Consider the following 22,016-nt stretch of genomic DNA (forward strand, 5'->3'; position numbering starts at 1 on the left):
CAGTTCTTAACGGCAACAGTTATGATGGTTTTAAGAATGAACAGCTTTACTTGCTCGTCTTTGAGAATGCTTATCCTTGAGAAGAAAAGCCTTGCAAAGACAGTATTATGGATTCCTTTTAAAAACCATATGGGTTTTGTGTGTGTGTCAGGATTACATCCACACGGTACCACCCACAAAAGCCTCATGCAAAGGGAATCGCTCTCCCTTAGAGTCAGCCACCCCTTTCTTTGCAGCTTCTGTGGGCCATTCCGGAGACATTCTGCATAATGAAGTTTGTATGTTTTGATAGGAAGGACAGGACACTCTGCACACCGCCCTGCCTTCTTCACATGATATATGTGCAAGATTGTTCCACGTGAACACACAGAGCTAAAGCTTCCCACTTGAGGCACTTTTTTCTATTATAAAGGTGAACAGTCATTCAATTAATTTCCCCCGATCCGTGTTTCTGTCCTTTGTCATGGCATTTTTTTTTCCATGAGGACAAGAAACCAACAAACCCAGTTTTCCCCCGGGTAAGCCGTCGCTCCTCGTAGTCCATGTGTTTTAAATCACCTTTATTACACATTTTCTTAAAAGACAAGTATTTAAACCACAAAAAAACAAACAAACAAAAAAACGGGTACCTGGGTGGCTCAGTCAGTTAAGGAGCCAACTTTGGCTCAGGTCATGATCTCACAGTTCGTGGGGTCAAGCCCCGCGTCGGGCTCCGTTCTGACAGCTCAGAGCCTAGAGCCTGCTTTGGGTTCTGTGCCTCCCTTTCTCTCGGCCCCTTCCCTGCTTGCTCGCTCGCTTGCTCTCTCTCTCTCTCTCTCTCAAACAATAAATAAATAATGAAACATTTTTTTAAAATATTTTTTAAACCATTTTTTTCCAGCTCGCCAAACACCCTAAGAAAATCAAGAGGCATTTAGTTGTATAAACTCTCAACAGGTTCAGATGTGGCCCTATCTACTCATTTGACTGCCTTTTTTTTCATTCCATCCTGTTTGCCAAAAACTTGTGTCATTCAAGAGTTCCTCGGTCATTTTTTTAATTAATGTTTTATTTATTTCTGAGAGAGAGAGAGAGGCAGCATGAGCAGGGGAGGGTCAGAGAGAGAGGGAGACAGAATCTGAAGCAGGCTGTCAGCACAGAGCCCGACATGGGGCTCGGACCCACGAACTGTGAGATCATGACCTGAACCGAAGTCAGATGCCTAGCCGACTGAGCCACCCAGGTGCCCCAAGAGTTTCCAAGTCATTTTACCAACAAGGACCTTAAAAATTAATATGCCTTAGGGGCGCCTGGGTGGCGTAGTCGGTTAAGCGTCCGACTATTGCTTAGGTCATGATCTCGCGGTTCGTGGGTTCGAGCCCCGCGTCGGGCTCTGTGCTGACTGCCAGCTCAGAGCCTGGAGCCTGTTTCGGTCTGTGACCCCCTCTCTCTCTGACCCTCCCCTGCTCACGCTGTCTCTCTCTCTCTCTCCTAGAAATAAATAAAACATTTTTTTAAAAAAATTAATATGCCTTGGAGCATCTGGGTAGCTCCGTCGGTTAAGCACCCGACTCCTGACTTCGGCTCAGGTCATGATCTCATGGTTCATGCTGCTTATACAGAGGTAGACAAGTGTGGAGCCTGCTTGAGATTCTCTCGCTCCTCTCTCTGCCCCTCTCCTGTGCTCTCTCTCAAAACTAAACTTACAAAAAATTCACGTCTTCACATACATCATACATACGGCAAATAAAGACCAGTAGAATGCCCACCTCTTTAATGTCCGTGCTCTTGGCTAACTGTCAAGAATCAGGTGATGTCAAGTTCTACAACCAGTTGTGTTCACTGGTCTTTTTAAGTACAGCGAAAATATTTCCAGCAATACAGATAATTTCATATTCTAAAAGACAAACTCTATTAAACACCTAGGAATTCTTTATGAAATATAGCAATAAGTAGCTAAGCTTACAGAAAGAGGGAAATTTTATGTTTTTGTTTTTGTTTTTTTATTACTGAGACAAAGAAACAGAGCATGAGCGGGGGAGGGTCAGAGAGAGACACAGAATCCAAAACAGGCTCCAGGCTCTGAGCTGCCAGCACAGAACCCAGCACAGGGCCCAAACCCACAAACCGTGAGATCATGACCTGAGCCGAAGTCAGGCGCCCCAAGAAAGAGGGAAATTTTAAGGACCAAAACCAAAGAGTACTGGAGCCACTGCTTCCCTGACACTATTTGCCAACAGGTAAAAATATATAATCTATAATATGCCTATATATTTATGGCAGCCACCAATAATAGCTAGTATTTATTGACTGATTACAATGTGCCAGGCCCTGTTCTAAGAACTGTACAAACACTAATTGTACAACAAGCCCATAATGTGGGTACTATTATTAGCCCCATCTTTCAGAGGAAGAAACAGACTCAAAGAAAATGCCCGTATTTGTCATTTAGAGTTCAGATTTATGCTACCATGGAGGCCTGGGAAATGCAAATCAAAAAAAATGTTTTTTTAAGTTTATTTATTTTGAGAGAGAGAGCACACTCCAGCTGGGGAGGGACAGAGAGAGATGGAGAGAGAGAGAATCCCAAGCAGGTTCTGTGCTGTCCATGCAGAGTCCGATGCAGGGCTCGAACTCATGAACCATGAGATCGTGACCTGATCTGAATGAAGTCAAGAGTCAGACACTTAACTGACTGAGCCACCCAGGCGCCTCGCAAATCAATGGCCTTCAGTTAATGGAGGCCTGGGGTGCCTGGCAAAAGCAAACATAGGTGCTCTTGTTGGGGGTGCATCCTTAATTGAAGCCTCAAAAGATTCCAGTAGATAAAACACACCCAAAAAAATGAGCTCATAATCCCAAATTACAAAACATAAGGAAATAAGTTGCTCTACATAAGAGACAATTAATTACAAACCAAGTACATCAGACACTGGAAGTACTGGATGCAGAATACAAAATGATACGCTTTGGGGTGGTTTGGTCAGTTAAGCTTCCGACTCTTGATTTTGGCTCAGGTCATGATCTCCCAGTTCATGAGATCAAGCCCCATGTCAGGCTCTGCACTGACAGCACGAATTGGGATTCTTTCTTTCCCTCTCTCTGCACCCCCTTCTCTCTCTCAAATTAAATAAACTTTAAAAAAATGATTATGCTTTAAAATACTGAGAAATGAAGGTAGAATGTTGAACTTAAAAAAAAAACTAAACAAGAAATAAAAGTCAACCGGGGTGCCTGGGTGACTTGGTTAAGTGTTCAGTTTTGGCTCAGGTCATAATTTCAGGGTTCGTGGGTTCAAGCCCTACATTGGACTCTGCTGACAGCTCAGAGCCAGGAGTCTGTTTCAAATCCTGTCTCCGTCTCTCTCTGTCCCCCACCCCCACTCACACTCTGTCCCTCTCAAAAATGAATAAACGGTAAAAAATAGAAAAGTCAGCTGAACTATGACCCAGCAAATTTGAAAAATAATAAACTTATACAAATGAAAAGAAAGTCATTAGATGTAAAAATGGATCTATGGATAAGTTAAAGAGTTCCGTTGAACACTGTCAAACTTGTGAAAAATTACCCAGAATACCTAATGTACAGCAGAAACAAATTGGCACAGGAAATAATAAAAGACATTAAGAGACTTGGGGGATAGAGCGACAAAGATCGAATCTGTATAAAATTGTGGAGTCCCAGAGGTAACAGATGATAAGACAAAATTAAGTAGCTGAAATACTCCTGGATTTTGTCATAGGGAATCACTGAATTTAGGAAGCACACTAATAAGCAGGATAGATCACGTGTTCTAGTGGAAATGCAGCATGCCAAAGCGGCCTTAAATGTAACAAAACAATTGCCTAAAGAGAACAGCATTGGAAACTCAACAGCAAGAATCGAAGCGAGAAGACAACAGAATGATCAAGTCAAAGTTTCAAGAAGAAAGAAATCTTAACCTAGTCACCAACTATCATGTAGTACAAAGACCTGAAAATAGTTTCGTAATACACAAATTCAGTTTAATCTGCATAGGTCATTACCGTCAGCAAAGGCACTTCCAAGGATGTCCCTCCAGAGGAATAAGATCTCCTGTGCAAGAATGGTGAGCCTAGGGGCGCCCGGGTGGATCAGTCAGTTAAGCGTCCGACTTTGGCTCAGGTCACGATCTCACGGTTCGTGGGTTCGAGCCCCGCGTCGGGCTCTGTGCTGACAGCTAGCTCAGAGCCTGGAGGCTGCTTCGGATTCTGTGTCTCCCTCTCTCTCTGACCCTCCCCTGCTTATGCGCGCGCTCTCTCTCTCTCAGAAATTTTTTAAAAAAAAATTTTTTTTAGAAAAAAGGAATGGTGAGCCCAGAAATCGGTGAACGTGTGGGGAAAACCCAGGGAGCGCAGACTGCACAGAGCAGTAACGGTGCCTAGTGGGGAAGGGGATAAAATCAGGGACTGTCTAAGCTGCAATACACACCCACAGGGATACACAAAGACTCCAAGAGTCCCACAGGCACATATTTTTAAGGGAATCAACTTCAGTATGTTTCTGCCACCCTCATTCTCCAGGGTGTACCCCCCCCCTTCACAGTCCCCATTCTGCTTCACCAAAGATCTACTTCCTACACCGCAGTGATTCCCGTGGCGCAGTGGCTGTGCGTGTAAAACTCCTGGTTACCAAGTAAAAGGGACAACAGGAAACTGTTTATAAAGCCCTCGCCTCTTTCATCTCCCTGCTCTCAGACAACACATCAATCGGAGAGACCGATAACCTCTGGGAAGCAAAGCAAGGAGAGCATTAGGAAGAAATATTGAGACTGGCAGGGTTTTACTTCATTCAGGCGACAAATTCATACCGCAGCCCTGTTAAAATTCCGAAGTGAGCGGGTTTTTTTTTTTTTTTTTTTTTATGGAAACGTGTATAAAACGAAGCCAGACTTTTTCTCACAGAAACTAAATCTATTTTGACTGCCTGGTGTGCCAATAAGGGCTTTCCAATCCGTTCATATGGTAGTCATGCTTTCCATAATTAGAATTAGCTGGAATCGGCAGCCACCGAGTTCTGACAAAAATGTATTTAAAGCGGAAGATTAAAAAATTATCAAAAAATATTGTGCAAACGTTGGCGAGAGTGTGAGAAGTTGGGATCCTTGTGCGTTGCTGGTGGGAACGGAGAACGGCGCAGCCGCGATGGGAAAGTGTGGCGGCTCCTAAAATTAGAATTATTCTGTGATCCAGCAATCCAGTTCTGGGTATATATATAAAAGAACTGAAGGCAGGGACTTAAACAGATAGTTGAACACCAATGTTCGTCGCATTGATTCCCAACAGCCAAAAGGTGGAAAGAGCCCAAATGTCCATCCAAGGATGAATGGATACACAAAATGTGGTGTGTAGGGGCGTCCGGGTGGCTCAGTTGGTTAAGGATCAGGTCATGATCTCAAAGTTCGTGAGTTCAAGCCCCACGTCTAGCTCTGTGCTGACAGCTCGGAGCCTGGAGCCTGCTTCAGATTCTGTCTGTCCCTCTCTCTCTGACCCTCCCCTGCTCATGCTCTCTCTGTACACACTATGGAATATGATTCAGACTTTAAAAGGAAGGAAATGCTGACATGCTATGTAGGTGAGCCTTGAACACATCATGCTATATGAAAGAAGCCAGACACAAAAGAAAAAAATATTGTAGGATTCTACTTCTGTGAGGTACCTAGAATAGTCAAACTCCTAGAAAGTAAGTATCCTGGGTGCCAGGGCGGGCGGGCATGAGTGGGGAATGGAGCATTAACGTTTTCGTAGGTATGGACCCTCCGTTCGAAATGATGAGAAAGTTCTGGAGATGGATAATGGTGATGGCTGCGCATCAGTGTGAATGTACTTAGTGCCCCTGAACTGTACACTTTAAAATGTTTAAAATGGTAAATTTTGTGTCTATTTTACCATTAAAAACATAGGTATATACGGCTGTGCTGTCCTAGAAACAGATGTTTAATCGTTAGATCACTCATTTCATCTATTTTCAAAGTAATAAAATCATTTTAAGGATATAAAATAAATTAATTGTAAATGGAAGGACTCATTTCTGGACTCTGCATTCTATTGCATTGATTTCTACGTCTGCCTTTATAGTAATCACTAGTCTTGATTATTGTAGCTTTCCAGGAAGTTTTGAAATCAGGAAGTGTCAAGTCCTCCGACTTTGTTTTTTCCAAAACTGTTTAGGCTTTTCTGAGTCCCTTGCGTTTCTACGTGAATTTCAGAATCAACTTGCTAATTTCTGCAGAGGCCAGCTGAGCTTTCGATAAGAATTGCATGAATCTGTAGATCTGCTTGGGGCATTTGCCACATAAATATTAAATCTTCCAATCCACGAACTTGAGATGCCTCTCCATTTATTTAGCTCTTCTTTCAGTTCTTTCAAGGTTTCCTAGTTTTCAGCATGCAAGTCTTACACTTCCTTTGTTAAATGTATTTCCAAGTAGTTATTTTTGATGGGATTTTCTTAATTTCATTTCCAGATTGTTCATTGCTCATATATCAAAATACAACTGAGGGACACCTGGGTGCCTCAGTCGGTTGAGCGTCCAACACTTTATTTCAGCTCAGGCCATGATCCCAGGGTTGTGGGATCGAGCCCCATGTTGGAAAGACAGAGCACTGAGCATGGAGCCTGTTTGGATTCTCTCTCTCTCTCTCTCTCTCTCTCTCTCTCTCTGTCTCTCAAAAGAAAAAAGAAAAAAGCGGGGGAGGGGTGCCTGGGTGGCTCAGTCAGTTAAACATCAGACTTTGGCTCAGGTCATGATCTTGTGGTCTGTGAGTTTGAGCCCCACATCGGGCTCTGTGCGGACAGCTCAGAGCTTGGAGCCTGCTTTGGATTCTGTGTCTCCCCCTTCTCTCTGCCCCTCTCCCATTCACGCTCTGTGTCTCTCTCTCTCAAAAACAAACATTTTAAAAAAATTTTTTTAATTTTTGCTGAAATGTCACCCCTAAAGTATCTCAAAAAACAAGGCCATTATCCTAAATGGCCTAACAACAATTCTACTGTCATACCTAAGAAATTTAACAATTGGTGTTTTTCCTAATATCCAGGACATGATCAATTTCTCTGATTCTCCTCAAAGTTTTATTTATAGCTGGACTTCCCCCCCCCCCCAATTGAGGATCTAACCCAGGATCATGTCTTGCATTTGGTCATCATGTCTTTTGACTTCTGCTTTTTCTTTCGTGCCACTTGGCATTTATGAAGCTGCAAAGCCAACCACCACGTAGAATGTCCTACAAAGATCTGGATTTTGCTGACAGTTTCCTCATGATCAAAGTTAAACGATTTGGGGAAGACTCTTACAGAGGGGAGGTGGTGTACTTCCCATCCCGTCAAATCGGGAGGCACAAACATTCGTCCCATTTCGGGTGTTTGATCTGGCAAGCTCGTAATCGCCAGATCTCTCCCTTGTAAAAGGACCCTTTCCCTTTGTAATTAATAAGTAACCTACAGAAAGTACTTCGAAAGACCACATCTTATTCTGCAACAAACTCATCCAGGGCCCTCACTGATGATCTTTGCCCCAGCTGTTTACTATGCTAGTGTTTGGGAAGTGGTGCTTTCCTAATTCTCTCATTCTTTGTACGCTTGGCTTTTTCCAAGTAGATCCAGCTATATAGTGAAGGGCTCATCGAAATTTCTCTGGGTATCTGAACCTACCTTCCATGAAGGTTCTGGAACTGCCCTTAAGGGAATCTGTGGCAAAAATGGTTTGTGGGTCACGGGAATCTCTCCTCCTTCCCTGGCGTGAGCCCAGACTACGTCCCCAGGCCCCTGGGGGTAACGTGCGGGCATATGTCAAAATTCTCTCTTCAGAGAGGAGCATCATTTCCAGGCCCGGGCCTTCGGACGACGATGTACTCCCTCCGTGCCTTCTTTCTACTTCCTAACTTTGACCGTGAAAATGACAGTGCCTCAGAATAGGAATCCGTAAACTACAACCACCACACGTCAAATCTAGGCCCAGTGCCTGCTTTTTTTCCCCCTCAATGCCAGTTTTTGTAAATAAAGTTTTATTGGAACATGGCCACACCTGCTCACATATGTATCGTCTGTAGTTGCTTTCACGTAACAAGTGGCATGGCCCCCAAAGGCGAAAATATGTATTGTCTGGCCATTTACGGTCCACGTTTGCCAATCCCTGCTCTAGTATTAGTAGGGACTCAGCAAGAGAAATGTTAACTCGTCCATTCAATGGGCCCCTTACTTCTACAACCCAGTAAGTGTATTTGAAACACATCTATCTGGAAGAAAGCCTGACCCTAATACCTCCGGCTCTTTCCTTTAACTGTTAAACTTCTGGAAACACAAGATCTAGTTACACAAATTCCAAATCTTGCTTCCAGCCCCCGCCCACCCACCACCACCACCCCCCGCCCCAGCAGTCCGCCTTGCACACGGGGAACAGAGGAGTCTTCCCAAGACCCCACCCCAAATCCTTCAGGTTCAAGTTCTCCCACGGTCTCTCTATGGCCCTGGCGTCAAACCTAATGGGCTCTTCGCTTTCCAGACTCAGTAACCTGACCCTTCCTCCCCAAGTCAAACTTAGCTCTGCTTCTACCGAAGAACCAGAGCTGGGACCAGGGTGAGGGGAGTGAGACACCCCCCAAGGGGCAAAAATAAGTTTTTGGTGGGTACCAAGAACTCAGTGATCAGGATAGATAATGCCTTAATGCGATTTTTTTTTTTTTTTTTTTTAATCAAAATCACGGGGCGCCTGGGTGGCTCAGTCAGTTAAGGATCTGACTTCAGCTCAGGTCATGATCTCACAGCTCATGAGTTTAAGCCCCACATCATGCTCTGGGCTGACAGCTCAGAGCCTGGAGCCTGCTTCAGATTCTGTGTTTCCCTCTCTGCCCTTGCCCTGCTTGCACTCTGTTGTGTGTCTCGCAAAAATAAACAGTTTAAAAAATTAAATACAGTGGGGCGCCTGGGTGGCTTAGTCGGTTAAGCGTCTGACTTTCGCTTAGGTCACGATCTCACGGTTCGTGGGTTCGAGCCCCGCGTCGGGCTCTGTGCTGACTGCCAGCTCAGAGCCTGGAGCCTGTTTCAGAGTCTGTCACTCCTTCTCTCTCTGACCCTCCCCTGCTCACGCTGTCTCTCTCTCTCCTAGAAATAAAATTAAAAAAAAAAAATTAAATACAGTAAAATCAATGCAAAAAGATCTATGAACAAAATATCCAAATTTTAAATGAAGTCTTTGTGAATTAGCCTCCACCTGCTCTGCCTCCTCTCAAGTTCACATGAAAAGGAGGTAATCACTCAAAACAGCTGGCCAGCTTCCTTCTGCCTCAGTGAAACCCCAGATCTCAAGAGAGATCACTCAACCTCCCCCTCCTTCCACAGCCTCCTTGCTACAGCTCTGGCACCCACGGAATCTTAGTTGTTGTTTTTTTAAGTGTATTTATTGTGAGAGAAACAGAGACAGCGTGTGAGCAGGGGAGGGGCAGGGAGACACAGAGGGAAGGAGAATCCCAAGCAGTCTCCGCACTGTCAGTGCAGAGCCCAGTGTGGGGCTCAGACTCACAAATCATGAGATCATGACCTGAGCCGAAGCCAAGATCCGGACGCTTAACCAACTGAGCCTCCCCGGCGCCCCAGAATCTTAGTGTTTGTTACTGAACACAAAACGTTTTGGTTCCGAGGTGTGAAGCCATCTGCTGATTTGACAGCCACGGTGGCTTTCCGGGTCTCATCATTTTCCACGAGCAGGTGACGATCTCCATGCGGCAGAGGGCTCTTTTCCTATTTAGTTCGCTCAACAAGGACCCCAGCTTTGTCGAAGTAAAATGAAGGTATGGAAGGCACAGTCTTCACTGTCCAGGAACCCACAGTCTCAGCAAAGGTGTGCAGAGACACGCACTCAGATCAGCAGCGCTCAGAGCGAAAGGAACAAACGTGTCACCGAGAGTGGCACAGAGAGGCTCAGAGCCGGCAGCAATGACACCATAGAGGCCAGCAGGGGAGGAGGCCTTTGGGAGGGCCTTGAGACGTGTGGGTGCATTTTAAGTAGCCAGGAAAGTGACCGAGAACAGAGGAGAGGCGAGAACTCTACAGGTGCCGCTAGAAGGGCAGCGGGTCCTTCCCCGAGCACAGCCGAGGTTGCGATGCCAGAATTCCACTCCCCCCACCCCTTGGGGGCCGCTGCGGGACTAATGGTGTTTTGTCTCCTCACAATACGAATAATTTTCAGAAGGTGCTGAACACTGCTTCTTCTCACTCAGAAAGACGGGGTGGCAGCTCAAGCCCCCCCCCTTTTTAAGTCATTCGTTTTTTGTTTTTTTTTTTAAGATTTAGGTATTTTTGAGAGACACAGGGAGACAGAGCACGAGTGGGGGAGGGGAAGAGAGAGAGAGGGAGACACAGAATCCAGAGCAGGCTCCAGGCTCTGAGCTGGCTGTCAGCACAGAGCCCGATGCGGGGCTCGAACCCACACACTGTGAGATCATGACCTGAGCTGAAGTCGGACGCTTAACCGAAGGAGCCACCCAGGCACCCCTAAAGTTATTCTTTGACTTAGCCCTTGCTGTGGGTGAGGGGATCTGCTGACCGACCGGCCACGTCCTCCCTCCTCCCCAGGGCCATCCGCCTCCCCCCACTTCTCTGACCTCAAGTTTAGAGCTGCACTGCTCCCACTAAAGGAATTTCAAAGAGAAGACTGGCAAGTGCACAGAGTTGGGGGGGTTTTTTGGACTGAAAAGCCTTGCAGGGAAAGTGCTTGGCCTTGAAAGTCTTTATCTACAGATAACAAACTTGGCTGGGGGAGAGGTTTTCTGAGGAGCACTCAGATCAGCAGCTGCACACTTACCATGGTCCCCGGAAATCCCAGCTGGGGGGTGGTGCCTGCACACTCTCCCCCCCACATATACGCCCCCCCCCCCAGCAGGCAGTTCTAATCAGCGTGGAGTACAGCCTATGAGGGGCCGCCTTGTCCTGGAAGCCACCGTTGGGGCGGGGCAGAGCACCCCTTGCCAGGTCCCTCGGGAGGAAACTGCGCGGAGTGTTCCACCTGCGCAACAGGCCCTGGGCCGCCAGGACTTTGTGTTCTGACAGCCTCCGACCAGCCCAGAAGAGAGCTTCACCTCCCTCCCCGGCTAGGCTCTCCTTCCACCGGACTCTGACTCTCCTCCCTAGCAAACAGCCCGCTCCTGTCCAGAGCCGAGACCCCTCCAGGCCCTCAGGCTTTCACCTCCTGCCAGAACTGACACGTGGCTCCCCGCCCTCCAAGGTCATGGCTTCCCCACAGCCCTCTCCCGTGGAAGCCGTTCTTTTCTTCTCCCCGCTACACCAGCCTCCCTGCTCCCCAAAGCCACGACCTCCACTCTCTGAGCTTGAGCCATGCCTCGGCCCACGCCCACCTTCCCCCCCCCACCCCCCCGGGAACTCCCCTTCCTCTACCCTGGCAACTGGCTCCCCAGCCTTCTCTGCGCCCAGGTGGTCCTGGCAGGCCATCCATCCAACACCTCGGCTCTCTGTCCCTTGACTCCCTGTCCAAACACCTTCCCCTCCTCTCCATCTCGGCCCACACCTTCCCCTGCACGTGAACCCCTTCCCGAAACCAAGAATTCCGACATCTTGGCCCCCTGTCATGGTCTCCCAACCTTCTGGCCTCTTCATCCAGTGACTCCCACCCCGCCAGCACTGCCTCCTCCGCCTCACGTTCACGTTCACATTCGGCCACACCCTCAGGCCCTCGAAACGCATGCTTCGCCTTTTCAATCACCTTCTCACCCTACGTCTCAAAATCACCACTGTGTTTCCTTTTTGTTTTCTTTCAACTCTTTTTACAGTTTACTTATTTATTTTGAGGGGGCAAGGGGCAGAGAGAGAGAAGAGAGAGAGAATGCCAAGCGGGCTCTGTGCGCTATCAGCCCCAACACGGGGCTCGATCTCACAAACCATGAGATCGCGACCTGAGCAGAGGTCGAGTCAGCCGCTTCTCCGGCTGAGCCACTCCTCACCACTGTCTTTCTGAACCCCAGCCCTGGGTGAGAGAGAATGCGCACAAGAAGGGGAGAGGGGCAAAAGTAGAGGGAATCTTTTTTTTTTCTTTTTGAGAGAAAGAGAGAAAATCTTAAACAGGCCCCACGATCAGCGCAGACACGGACGCAGGGCTCAATGCCATGAATCTGGGATCAGGACCTGAGCAGAAATCAAGAGCTTCTTGGCTCAGCAGCCTAGAACCACCCCGCCCTCCACGCCCTCAACAGCCTTTGTTCTAAGCAGACCCCACCCTGGAGAAGAGCACACGGCCTCGGAGACTGGGCCTCCAGATCGGCGGCCACCCACCTTGGCTGGGCCCTCCACACTGCCACCACTCTTTCTGTCCCAGTCCCAAGGGCCCATCCTGGGGCACAGAGCTCCTCTGCTGTAACCCTAAACCTTCCATTCTCTCCAGCTCCCGGGGAGCCTTGAGCCACATTCCTGGCCTTTCTTCCTCCTTCAAGAACAACCTCCCTCCCTCCCCCAGAAACTTCAAACAGCATCCAAACAAGCAAAAAGTGTCCTCGTCTCTCTCATGAGAGAAATAAATAAGCCGTCTCTGGAACATGTCTCCAAGCCAGTGCCCCTCCCCCTCCTCTCCTTCCTAACCAGGGGTCTCCACTCCCCGCCTCCCTTCCCCACTTCCTTACTGTCTGCTGTCATCTGCAAACCCCCCACCACCACCACCACCGCATACAGGGCCACGGCAGGGGCCACTCGGTGTTGCTCTGACCCAGCTGACCCTCCTCCCCACCATGTTTGTGACATCACAGGCCTCTTGTGCACCTGTATCCCATCCCCCTCCTCACCCACCCCCGAAGATGGAGCGCCCTTAAGACCCTTAAGAGAGGCTCTTTGCTGTCAACACCAACTGCCAGCAAACGCCGATGTCACACTAAACTGCGTCTCCAGGCAGGTTCCTCCAACGGCCCTCTGACTTCTCCACTCAGATGCTGCAGAGATTGCCCAGGGTCAACACAGAACCTTCTCTTGGACCCACTTCTTCGGCCCCACTCCTCAGGGAATGGCTGGGCCTAGCAGACAGCTAAAGATCAGTATTTGCGGAACCAGGGGGCGCCTGGGTGACTTAGCTACTGGCGGACTTGGCTCAAGTCATGATCTCACGGTTTAGCTCTCACGGTTAGCTCTGCGCTAACAGTGCAGAGCCTGCTTTGGATTCCCTCTGCCCTACTTGTGCGCGCGCTCTCTCTCTCTCTCTCAAAATAAATAAATGAATTTAAAAAAATCTTTGCAGAATGAATAAATCCTCCCCCATTCATCACAGCCAATCCCTGTCCCCGCCAAGACCTGCCCATCCTCTTACTATATCCCTGTGCTTCTTGCTTAATTGAAGCTGACTCTCTCCTAGGCAACCTTCGGAAGGCTTCCAGGCCCCTCAGGTTCGGCGGGGCTGGGACCTGGCGGGTGTTCCCACGGCCCGTGAATGCCGCACCGGCGCATCACAACGCGCTGTGCGGCCGGCCCGGGTCTGCGGCAGCGCGGCTGCAGTAGGAGCTCCACCTCCACGAGCGCCCGTGGCCCAGCACACAGGGGCCGCTCAGTAACCGTCACACGTCTGCAGTGATTCAATGGGGTGCCGAGCGAAAGGGACCACAGCGCGCCACGTAGTTAGCGGCAGAGCCCGGCGGACGTCAGCCCGGCGCGTCCCGCTCAGTCCGCACGCCGCATGCCCGAGGCGGCCAGCGAGGAGCTCCGCCCCCGTTCCACGCGGCGCCCCCAACGGCCAATGGAAATGGACTGCGGGACACCTCCTCGACACGCTATAGTTGTACGAGCCAATGGGCGTGCCCTGCGGCGAGCGCCCCGCCCGCCGGGGCTTTGCAGCCAGCCAATGGGAGTGGTCGGCGTAGCCCTTCCCGGGGGCGGGGCGGGTGGTCAGGGCGCGGAGTCCTGGGACCCTGCGCGGGCCGGGCCCACTTCCCACGTCGGCGTTCCGGGCCAGCGCGGCTTCGGCTCCTCACCGGCGCGACCAATCGATAATGGGGGCTCTGGGCGTCCGGCGCGGCCTGGAGTGGCTACTGGGCTTCTACTTCCTGTCGCATGTCCCCATCACTCTGCTCTTGGACCTGCAGGTGGTGTTGCCGCGCGAACTCTACCCGGTCGAGGTGAGGGCGACGGTCGGTCCAGACTGCGGGGTCGCTGAGCTTGGGGCCTCTCCGCGCGCTGCGGTCCCTCCCCGGCGTCCCCAAGACCTCTCCTTCCCCGTTCCCGCCGCCCCCGCCAGGGTTCTGCACACACACCCCTCCCCGCGCCTTTCCCTCCCTCCCTTCCCATGCCCCGGCCCCTCCTTACCCTTCATCTCAACGTCTTGCTTGGGGTTTTCGTTGGCCCAGAGCGTTCCCCAAGCTGCTCTGGTCCCTTTAAAGACAGTTCTTCCCTGGGTATGCGTGAGACTCTCACACCCCACCTCTGGTCACTTGTATTTGAGGGACGGAGCCTGGATGAACCAGTGTCCCAATCGCGTGTTGGATTTGTGTGTTCTTTGGAAGAGCTTTAAGATAGCGTCTGATCCCAGAGAAATAGTCCAAGTAGCATTAGACCCACAACACAGGGCATTCGCGGGTCGTCGTTACCTCAGTCTTGGGCTCCAGCCTCTTCAAAAGCTCGGAAGTAAATTAACGACACCTTTGCACGTCAGCCCTTTTAATTAGGTTCAGGGAAGACTGATCACTTGAATAGAAATAGAGGCGAAAAGCCCCACGTCCTGGTTGTTGACGAGTAGTCTTTATCCCAGACTTTGCTTTAATGCTTTGCATTTCTTCAGAGCCCCTGTTTTCTTTTCCCTGGTCTTTTCATGTCTGGACCCTGTAGCCTTCTTCCCTGGAGACCCTGTCCTGTCCTGGTCCACACGGTCTGCACAACTGGGGGCAAGATGACTTGTCTGCCTGAAGATGTGACTTTGCCTGTTCAGGTGCTTTTTCTCTGCAGAGCAGGAGTTCTTGACCTAAGGCCCCTGAGCGCCTGATGGGGTGTGCAAAACTGCGTGTGCCTTGTGTTTCTGGGAGGAGCGTCTCTAGTTCCCATGGGCTTTTCCAGGGGTGTGACCATGCTCAGCGATGTATTCCCACTCCATAGTCGTCTTGTTTGCTCCTAGATCCCAAGCATAACTGGGAAGACCTCTGACCTATCTTTCCTTGGGAAAAGTACAGGGAGGGTGTGCAAGTCCAAGAGCATCGGACTGCAGTCTGGAGCCGTGGTTCTTTCAAGAAATGCTTCAGCGGCTTGGGCAAGTCAGGGCTCTGTAGCCTCACCCGCCGAGTAAGAGAGTGAGTTAACTTACAAGCCCAGGCACACAGGGTGTATTCGCTTCCTGTTGCTGCTGTAACAAACTACCAGAAACGTAATGGCCATAAACAGCATCTGTTCTCTTAGGGTTTGGGAGGCCAGAGTTGCAGGCGAATCTCGCGGGCGCAGGGGGATCTTGGAAGGTCCCTAAGGGAGAATCTGTTCCTTGCCTCTTCCCGTTCTGTGGTGGCTGCCGGGGTGCCCTGGCTTGTGGCCATATCCCTTCCATCTCAGCCTCTGTCACCGTTTGGCTGCCGCCTCTTCTAGAATCCAGTCTCCCTCTGCCCCACTTTTACCCAGGCACTTGCGGTTACATTGAGAGCCAGCCAGGTAGGCAGCATGACCCCTCCCCCGCAGCTCAGGACCCGAGACCCTGAACTTAATCACATCTGCAAAGTCTCTTTTGCCCTATCAGGTTACGTTCAGAGCTTCCAGAGATCAGGTGCTCTGGGAACGGTTGTTCGGCCTGCCACACAGACCCAGGTGGCACCCACTTTCTCAGCAGGTCGCCACAGCTCCGCTCCAGCCGCTAACTGCGTTGAAGGAGCCTCAGCTGTGGGTTTGAGTCTGGGTGGCCAGCAGAGCTCAGGCAGCCTGCCCGTTTAGGCTTTGATGTGATCAATCCCTTTAACGCTGGGCACCTACACTACTCCAGGTATTCTAGACCCAACAGCTGCTGCTGCTCTATCTTTTCCGCCTGTGCTGTCCCCACAAGCCCTTGCTTTACCACCCCCAGATACGGCGAAAATGTGTCCCGCACCGTAAAGACCGCACTTAAACTTCCATCTTTGATTCGGGAACGTTTTCTCAGTTTTTATTAATGACGACTTACTTGCAAAAGGTCAAGGGCCATTGCAAGTAGGACCTGGCCAGAAATTGTGTACGTGCGTGCCGGGTGTCGGCGACACACGGGCGTCCTGCTTTGGAAGGGCTCTTGTCTCTTCACTCTCGTTGCCTGGGACTAGAGATTGATGGTGGTGTTGCTTCCTTATGGGGAAGATCGTAATAAAAGCCTTGAGTTGTTCGCAGACTCTCTTTGAAAAAAACGCCAAATCTTAACATCCGTTGTGTCTGCCATCCCTCAATAGGAGGGATTGCCCCTAGAACGAAAATGCTTGTGGAGATCACATAGTGGTTGGGCTAATCTTCCTCGCTTTGAGCCCATCAACACTTGGAAAACCTCTTACTGTGAAATGATATCGAATTTAGGATTGGAACGTGGAGAGGAGGGGCAGAGCCCTCTAGTATCGCCAGCAGCTGGGCCTCGTTGGTTCTATTTAAATAAGGATCAAGTGAGCTTGTGGGTGTGAAGTCACCTGTGCTCTCATTCCCAGGTAGAGAAGTACAGGATCATTCGGTGGCACTCCTGGCTTAGAAATCCTTGTGCAGGGGCCCGTGCGTGACTCAGTTAAGCAACCGGCTCTTGCTTTCGGCTCAGGCCATGTGATCTCATGGTTCATGAGTTCAAGCCCTTCGAGAGAGAGAAACCCTGCTTGGGATTCATATTGTCTCCTCCTGTCTCTCTCCTTCCCCCTGTCTCCCTCCCTCTCCTTCTATCTCTTCCCCTCCCCCCTCCCTCTCCCTCCTTCTCTCCCCACCTCTCCCCCCCTCCCTTTTCCCCTTCCCACTCACGAGCCCACGGGCTCTCTCTCAAATAAATAAACTTCATCAAAGAAATAAACTTCCAAAAAATGGACTGTGGCCTTAAAAAATATAAAATAATATAACCTAAAAAAAGAAAAAATCCCTGTGCATAGGCCAGGTCAGTAGTGTAATGGATAACAATGGTAAGTTGAGTCCAATGTGAGTCAGGTATAAACCGTTTGGGGAGACTTAACCTAATAAGAGTAGTTTTTGAGGACCAGTTGCTGAGATCTTAACAGGATCAAACTTGAATTTCTCCATATGTGTGTTAATTACGTTCAGTTAAGTAACTGTCACATTTACTATGTGCTTGCCCTTGTTCTAAGGACCACGTACATCAACTCAGTTTATCTTCCCATTCGTGAAGTAAGTACTGTAATGGGCAAACAGGTTCAGCAAGATTTAAGTGCTTTGCCCAGAGCCAGCACTCAGAGTCAGACAATGTCCGTCACGCTGCCAGGGACCTGTCCTTTGCCTTCCATCTGCCCTTAGTCCAGGTCTGGCATCGTGAGGCTCATAGGTGACTGGGGGCAGGTGCTAGGATCCTAATGGATTATCACATGAGCTGACTGATTCCGTAATTTTAAGTTTGGGGGGATTTTTTGGTCGTTTTTTAAAAATTTTTTTTAATGTTTATTTTTGAGAGAGAGAGAGTACAAGTGGGAGAGGGGCAGAGAGAGAGAGAGAATCGAAAGCAGGCTCTAGGCTCTGAGCTGTCAACACAGAGCCTGGTGTGGGGCTTGAACCCACGAACGGTGAGATCATGACCTGAGCTGAAGTTGGATGCTTATCCCACTGAGCCACCCGGGCACCCCTTGATGATTTTAAGTTTTGATCTGAGAGACTGTATACAAATTGAATAGAAAATGAAATTCAAACCAGAATGCCTTTTCATTTCTATGGTAAATCCTCAAAGCAGGTCATTCTCCAGTATTCTTTTAAGAAAATCTAGAGAGCAAAAATAGATCTTAAAAAGCATTGGTCGGGGCGCCTGGGTGGCTTAGTCGGTTGAGCATCCGACTTCGCTTAGGTCATGATCTCGCGGTTCATGGGTTCGAGCCCTGCGTCAGGCTCTGTGCTGACTGCCAGCTCAGAGCCTGGAGCCTGTTTCGGAGTCTGTCACTCCCTCTCTCTCTGACCCTCCCCTGCTCATGCTGTCTCTCTCTCTCTCCTAGAAATAAATAAAACATTAAAAATATTAAAAAAAAAAAAAACATTGGTCAAGGTCGCTTGTTTTATGGATGAGGAAAGAGAGCCCAGGAGAGGTGCAGTGACTTAACCTTCATGAATTCTCTCTGCCACCTGACCATCCTGAAAGGTGCCTAAAAGGAAGCTAAGGGTATTGCTGTGAATTTCAGTATCAAATCAATTACAAATTCGATATCACTCGGTCAGTATGTTGGTAATCTAGCCGGAGCCTTCCTGAAATTAATATCATGCTGGCAGAATGTTTGTTTCTGGATATTTGCTTAAAGCTTTGTTTTAGCTGTTTCACAATGGTGAGCCTTTATCTTTTGATTAAAAATTAACAGGAAAAATATTGCAATGGAAAAAAATGGCTTTTCCATTGCAAGCTAAATCCTTACATCAGAAGTTCCCTTTATTTGTCATACTATCAAGACATATATTTGGCTTTGGATATGCATGTGTCAAGACCGCGCCATCTCTGGGATGTCAAGTGTGACAGACTATGCTTTGGGCCCTTAAAGGCACAGAATGGGCAACCTCAAACCTTCCTGCTGCCTTCCTCTGACGGTAGCCATGGGTCTGCAACTTTCCCCCCACCCCTTACGCGAGCGCATGAGTCGGGGAGAGGGGCGGAGGGAGAGAGAGAATCTTAAGCAGGCTCCAGGCTCAGTCCCACAACTCTGGGATCATGACCTGAGTGAAAAATCAAGAGGCAGTCACTCAACGGACTGAGCCACACAGGCGCCCCTGGATCTGCCTCTTTTGATTTAACAGTGTAGTTAGGAATGTGGGCCCCAAGCCAGAACGACCACTGCTAACCCGCAAGCCTTGACATAGCCTGGGTGCTCTATAGTTTGTGGTTTGGGTAGTTTGTTCTACAAATACCCTGCGGGTCTCCTAACAGAAGTCTGCAGAGCTACAATAGTTAAGGATGAGGAGGGACTTGAGATTTAGGGATTCCGTTGTCTGAAATTGCGTCTTTATAGCAGCTAAACTTCTCTCCCTTCCATTCCACGCCACCCCCCCCCCCCAAAAAAAAAAAAGACAAACTCCATTCTTTTCTGTATTTGAGGCAGCCTGGCCCTGAGAACTTGGTGTGCAGCTGCTCCTGTTCAAGGACAAGTGTTAGGATTGCTTCCATGGCTGTCCCTGATTTACCAGGAAAGATACTCTTGGCAGCTACATTGTTCCTGTGTGTTAATTTCAAAAATAGCCTACTAAGCGCTAGGTATTGTTGCTCCCTGCAGTGGCTGACAGGGAGAGCCAGTGTGGCCACGGTAGCAGAGGGGCTGGCAGAGCTGAGGGAAGCTTGGAGGAGGTGACATTCGAGTCCCAGCTAGGGAGTCCTTAGGAAGGGGCCATCTGGGCTGCCATGGGGCCTTGAAGGCTCTCCCGAGGTGCGGGGAGGGGGAGCTGCCGGGTGATGGATTCATCTGTTCTCTCTCTCTCTCCTCAGCTGAGAAACCTGCTGAAGTGGTATACCAAGGAGTTCAGGGACCCTCTGCTACAGGATCCCCCGGCCTGGTTTAAGTCCTTCCTATTTTGCGAGCTTGTGTTTCAGCTGCCTTTCTTTCCCGTAGCAGCCTACGCCTTCTTCAAAGGTTGGTGGCGGGGGATGTATCCCATTTTTGCTGTGACATCTGGTCCTGGATGTCTTTTGGGAGAGTGTCTCTGAGAGTGGTCCCTGAAGTTTGTATGAGGGTCGTCTAGGGTGGGGCGGGAATGGCCAGGAGAGATCTTGTAAAGGGACATCGATGTGGCTCAGGTGGATGCCTGTGGTTAGTGGAGCCGACTGACTGCTCAGTCACCTGGAAATCTTTCCAGGTGTGGGGCGCCCGGTGGCTCAGCCGGTTAAGCATCCGACTTCGGCTCAAGTCATGATCTCACGGTTCGTGAGTTCAAGCCCTGCATCGGGCTCTGTGCTGACAACTGAGAGCCTGGAGCTGCCTCAGATTCTGTGTCTCCCTCTCTCTTTGCCCCTCCCCCACTCACTCTGTCTCTCTCTCTCTCTCTCAAAAATAAGCATTTTAAAAAAGTCTTAAAAAGGATTGAACTTGTTCCTTTTTATTGTCTTTTTTTTTTTTTTTTTTTTTTTTTAATTTTTACCCCTGCAGAATTTATTTTAGCACTGGCTTTTACTTTGCTGATTTGGGTAGCACCAAGCTAATCCCTGAAGGGCTTAACTTCTCATTTATTCTTAGAGTGTTCCCGTGAGGCTAACGCTTTTATAAAGATGGTGGCCATAAACATGTACATGGTAACTGAGCTCGGACCACCAGTTTCCCACTGGAGCCTCCAAATCCATCTTTGAACCCCGAGATCATGACCTAAGCCGAAATCAGAAGCCCCACTGAGTTTTTTTTAACCGACTGAGCCTCCCAGGCGCCCCACTAGAGTTTTTTGGAATTAAATTCCACCCCCCACGCTCAGTCCTGGGCAGTCGGTGGGCTAGAGCCCCAGCACTGTGCGTTAGACAGCGTAACACATCGGGTTTTGCATTTGTTTGCACTTAGACAGGAGGCAGGTTCCGTGGAAACGGGGCAAGCGTGGAGAGTGGTGGGCCCTGGAGTCGCGCCCCGACCTAACGCTCCCCTCCTTCTCTTCTCCCCCCCACCCCCGACTCCAGGAGGCTGCCGGTGGATCCGCACCCCTGCAATCATCTACTCCGTTCACACCATGACAACGTTAGTGCCAATTCTCTCCACGTTGCTATTCGAGGATTTCTCCAAAGCCAGTGGCTTCAAAGGAACAGGACCTAAGACTCTGCACGAACGACTGACCCTCGTGTCTGTCTATGCCCCCTACTTTCTCATCCCTCTCATGCTCCTGCTTTTCATGCTGCGGAGCCCCTACTACAAGCATGAGGAGAAGAGAAAGAAAAAATGAGAGCGGTGACTGCTGGCCCGGCGGGAGCTGCCCGGAGGGCAGTTTCATGGTGGACCCAGGATGCGGAAAACTGCTCAGACCCCATGTTTTTCAGTAACGTTTGAAACACACCAGCAACACCCCAAAGCAAGGCACTAGCAGGAGCCCCATCAAAGCCTCCCCTTCTGAGAACACTGGCACCTGCGGCCCCGTCGCCTGAGGATGGACGAAGGGCGCCTCACCGTGTGCCCAGGTCCCATAGCAACCAGGAGCAGACCGGAAACTGGATGGACTTCAAGACACGTGGCCTGCCTGGCACATTCCTGAGTCACTTGACCCACAATGGACAGGTGACTAAACCCGATGCAGGATTCTCCACGGCCTGTCATTGACCAGCAACAGTTTCAGGCCACCGTTCAGTTCGAAATGATGCCTCTTTAATACTCATTAAAAACGATATCCTGGTGTGTCTGCCTTCACCTCTGGTGCGGGGAACGGGTTCCGTGAGAGGTTTAAACTTGGTTTTGCTCAATGGGTAGCTCTGGCCTGACTTTCAGAAATGGGTTGAACTGGAAGGTGTCTTGTTTCTGTCTTAAACAGGTCATCCGGGAAAAGATTTTCTTTCAAGTCTCCTTAAAAACCTTGTTTTTACAGACCGTCTCCCGTAAGGCCCGCTCTGAGGTCTGGGGTCTCAAAGCCGAGCCAGAAGCGTGCTTCTTGTGGGATAACGTCACCCTCCCTGAGAGGTGCATCGTCATTCCTGGCCTGTCCTCTGAGTGGAAGGGCAGCTGGGTGTGACACGTCTGTTGTGTCAGTACGGGGTCTCTTCACTGGTGTTTCTTAGCTTTCTCTAAATTTGTGCTCAAGGCCAGCTGAAAAACAAACTCTGTGTGACGCATGGAAAATGGCAACTGGCCCTTCCTCTTTTTATCTGTTTTGCTCGCAAGCCATATTGGTCTGCTTGAGGGGACGATCGTGTGCCATCTGTGTCTCGTCCAAACAGAGGGAGCCGCTGACCCCTGCCTGGTTTGTTTCGTGGCCTG

At 49.6% G+C, this 22,016-nt stretch overlaps 1 protein-coding gene across 1 annotated transcript; it reads left to right on the plus strand.

Annotated features, from left to right (window-relative positions):
* The first annotated feature begins 13,862 nt into the window (after positions 1-13,862).
* Positions 13,863-21,989, plus strand: TMEM97 (transmembrane protein 97). Its single transcript, XM_039253228.1, has 3 exons — positions 13,863-14,096; positions 19,565-19,709; positions 20,735-21,989. The coding sequence occupies exons 1-3, from the start codon at positions 13,971-13,973 to the stop codon at positions 20,992-20,994; spliced, it is 531 nt and encodes a 176-aa protein (XP_039109159.1). The 5' UTR covers positions 13,863-13,970; the 3' UTR covers positions 20,995-21,989.
* Positions 21,990-22,016: the final 27 nt, after the last annotated feature.

The sequence above is a fragment of the Hyaena hyaena genome, unplaced genomic scaffold (genome assembly GCF_003009895.1).
Source record: "Hyaena hyaena isolate Hyena2069 unplaced genomic scaffold, ASM300989v1 scaffold_10, whole genome shotgun sequence".
Classification (NCBI taxonomy): domain Eukaryota; kingdom Metazoa; phylum Chordata; class Mammalia; order Carnivora; family Hyaenidae; genus Hyaena; species Hyaena hyaena.

What these genes read in the sequence shown, in the direction of transcription:
- TMEM97 (XM_039253228.1), top strand. Translation starts at nt 13,971, where the DNA reads ATGGGGGCTCTGGGCGTCCGGCGCGGCCTGGAGTGGCTACTGGGCTTC. An exon ending in GCGAACTCTACCCGGTCGAG is followed by an intron (nt 14,097 to 19,564) that starts GTGAGGGCGACG and finishes CTCTCTCCTCAG; the next exon opens with CTGAGAAACCTGCTGAAGTG. An exon ending in AGCCTACGCCTTCTTCAAAG is followed by an intron (nt 19,710 to 20,734) that starts GTTGGTGGCGGG and finishes CCCCGACTCCAG; the next exon opens with GAGGCTGCCGGTGGATCCGC.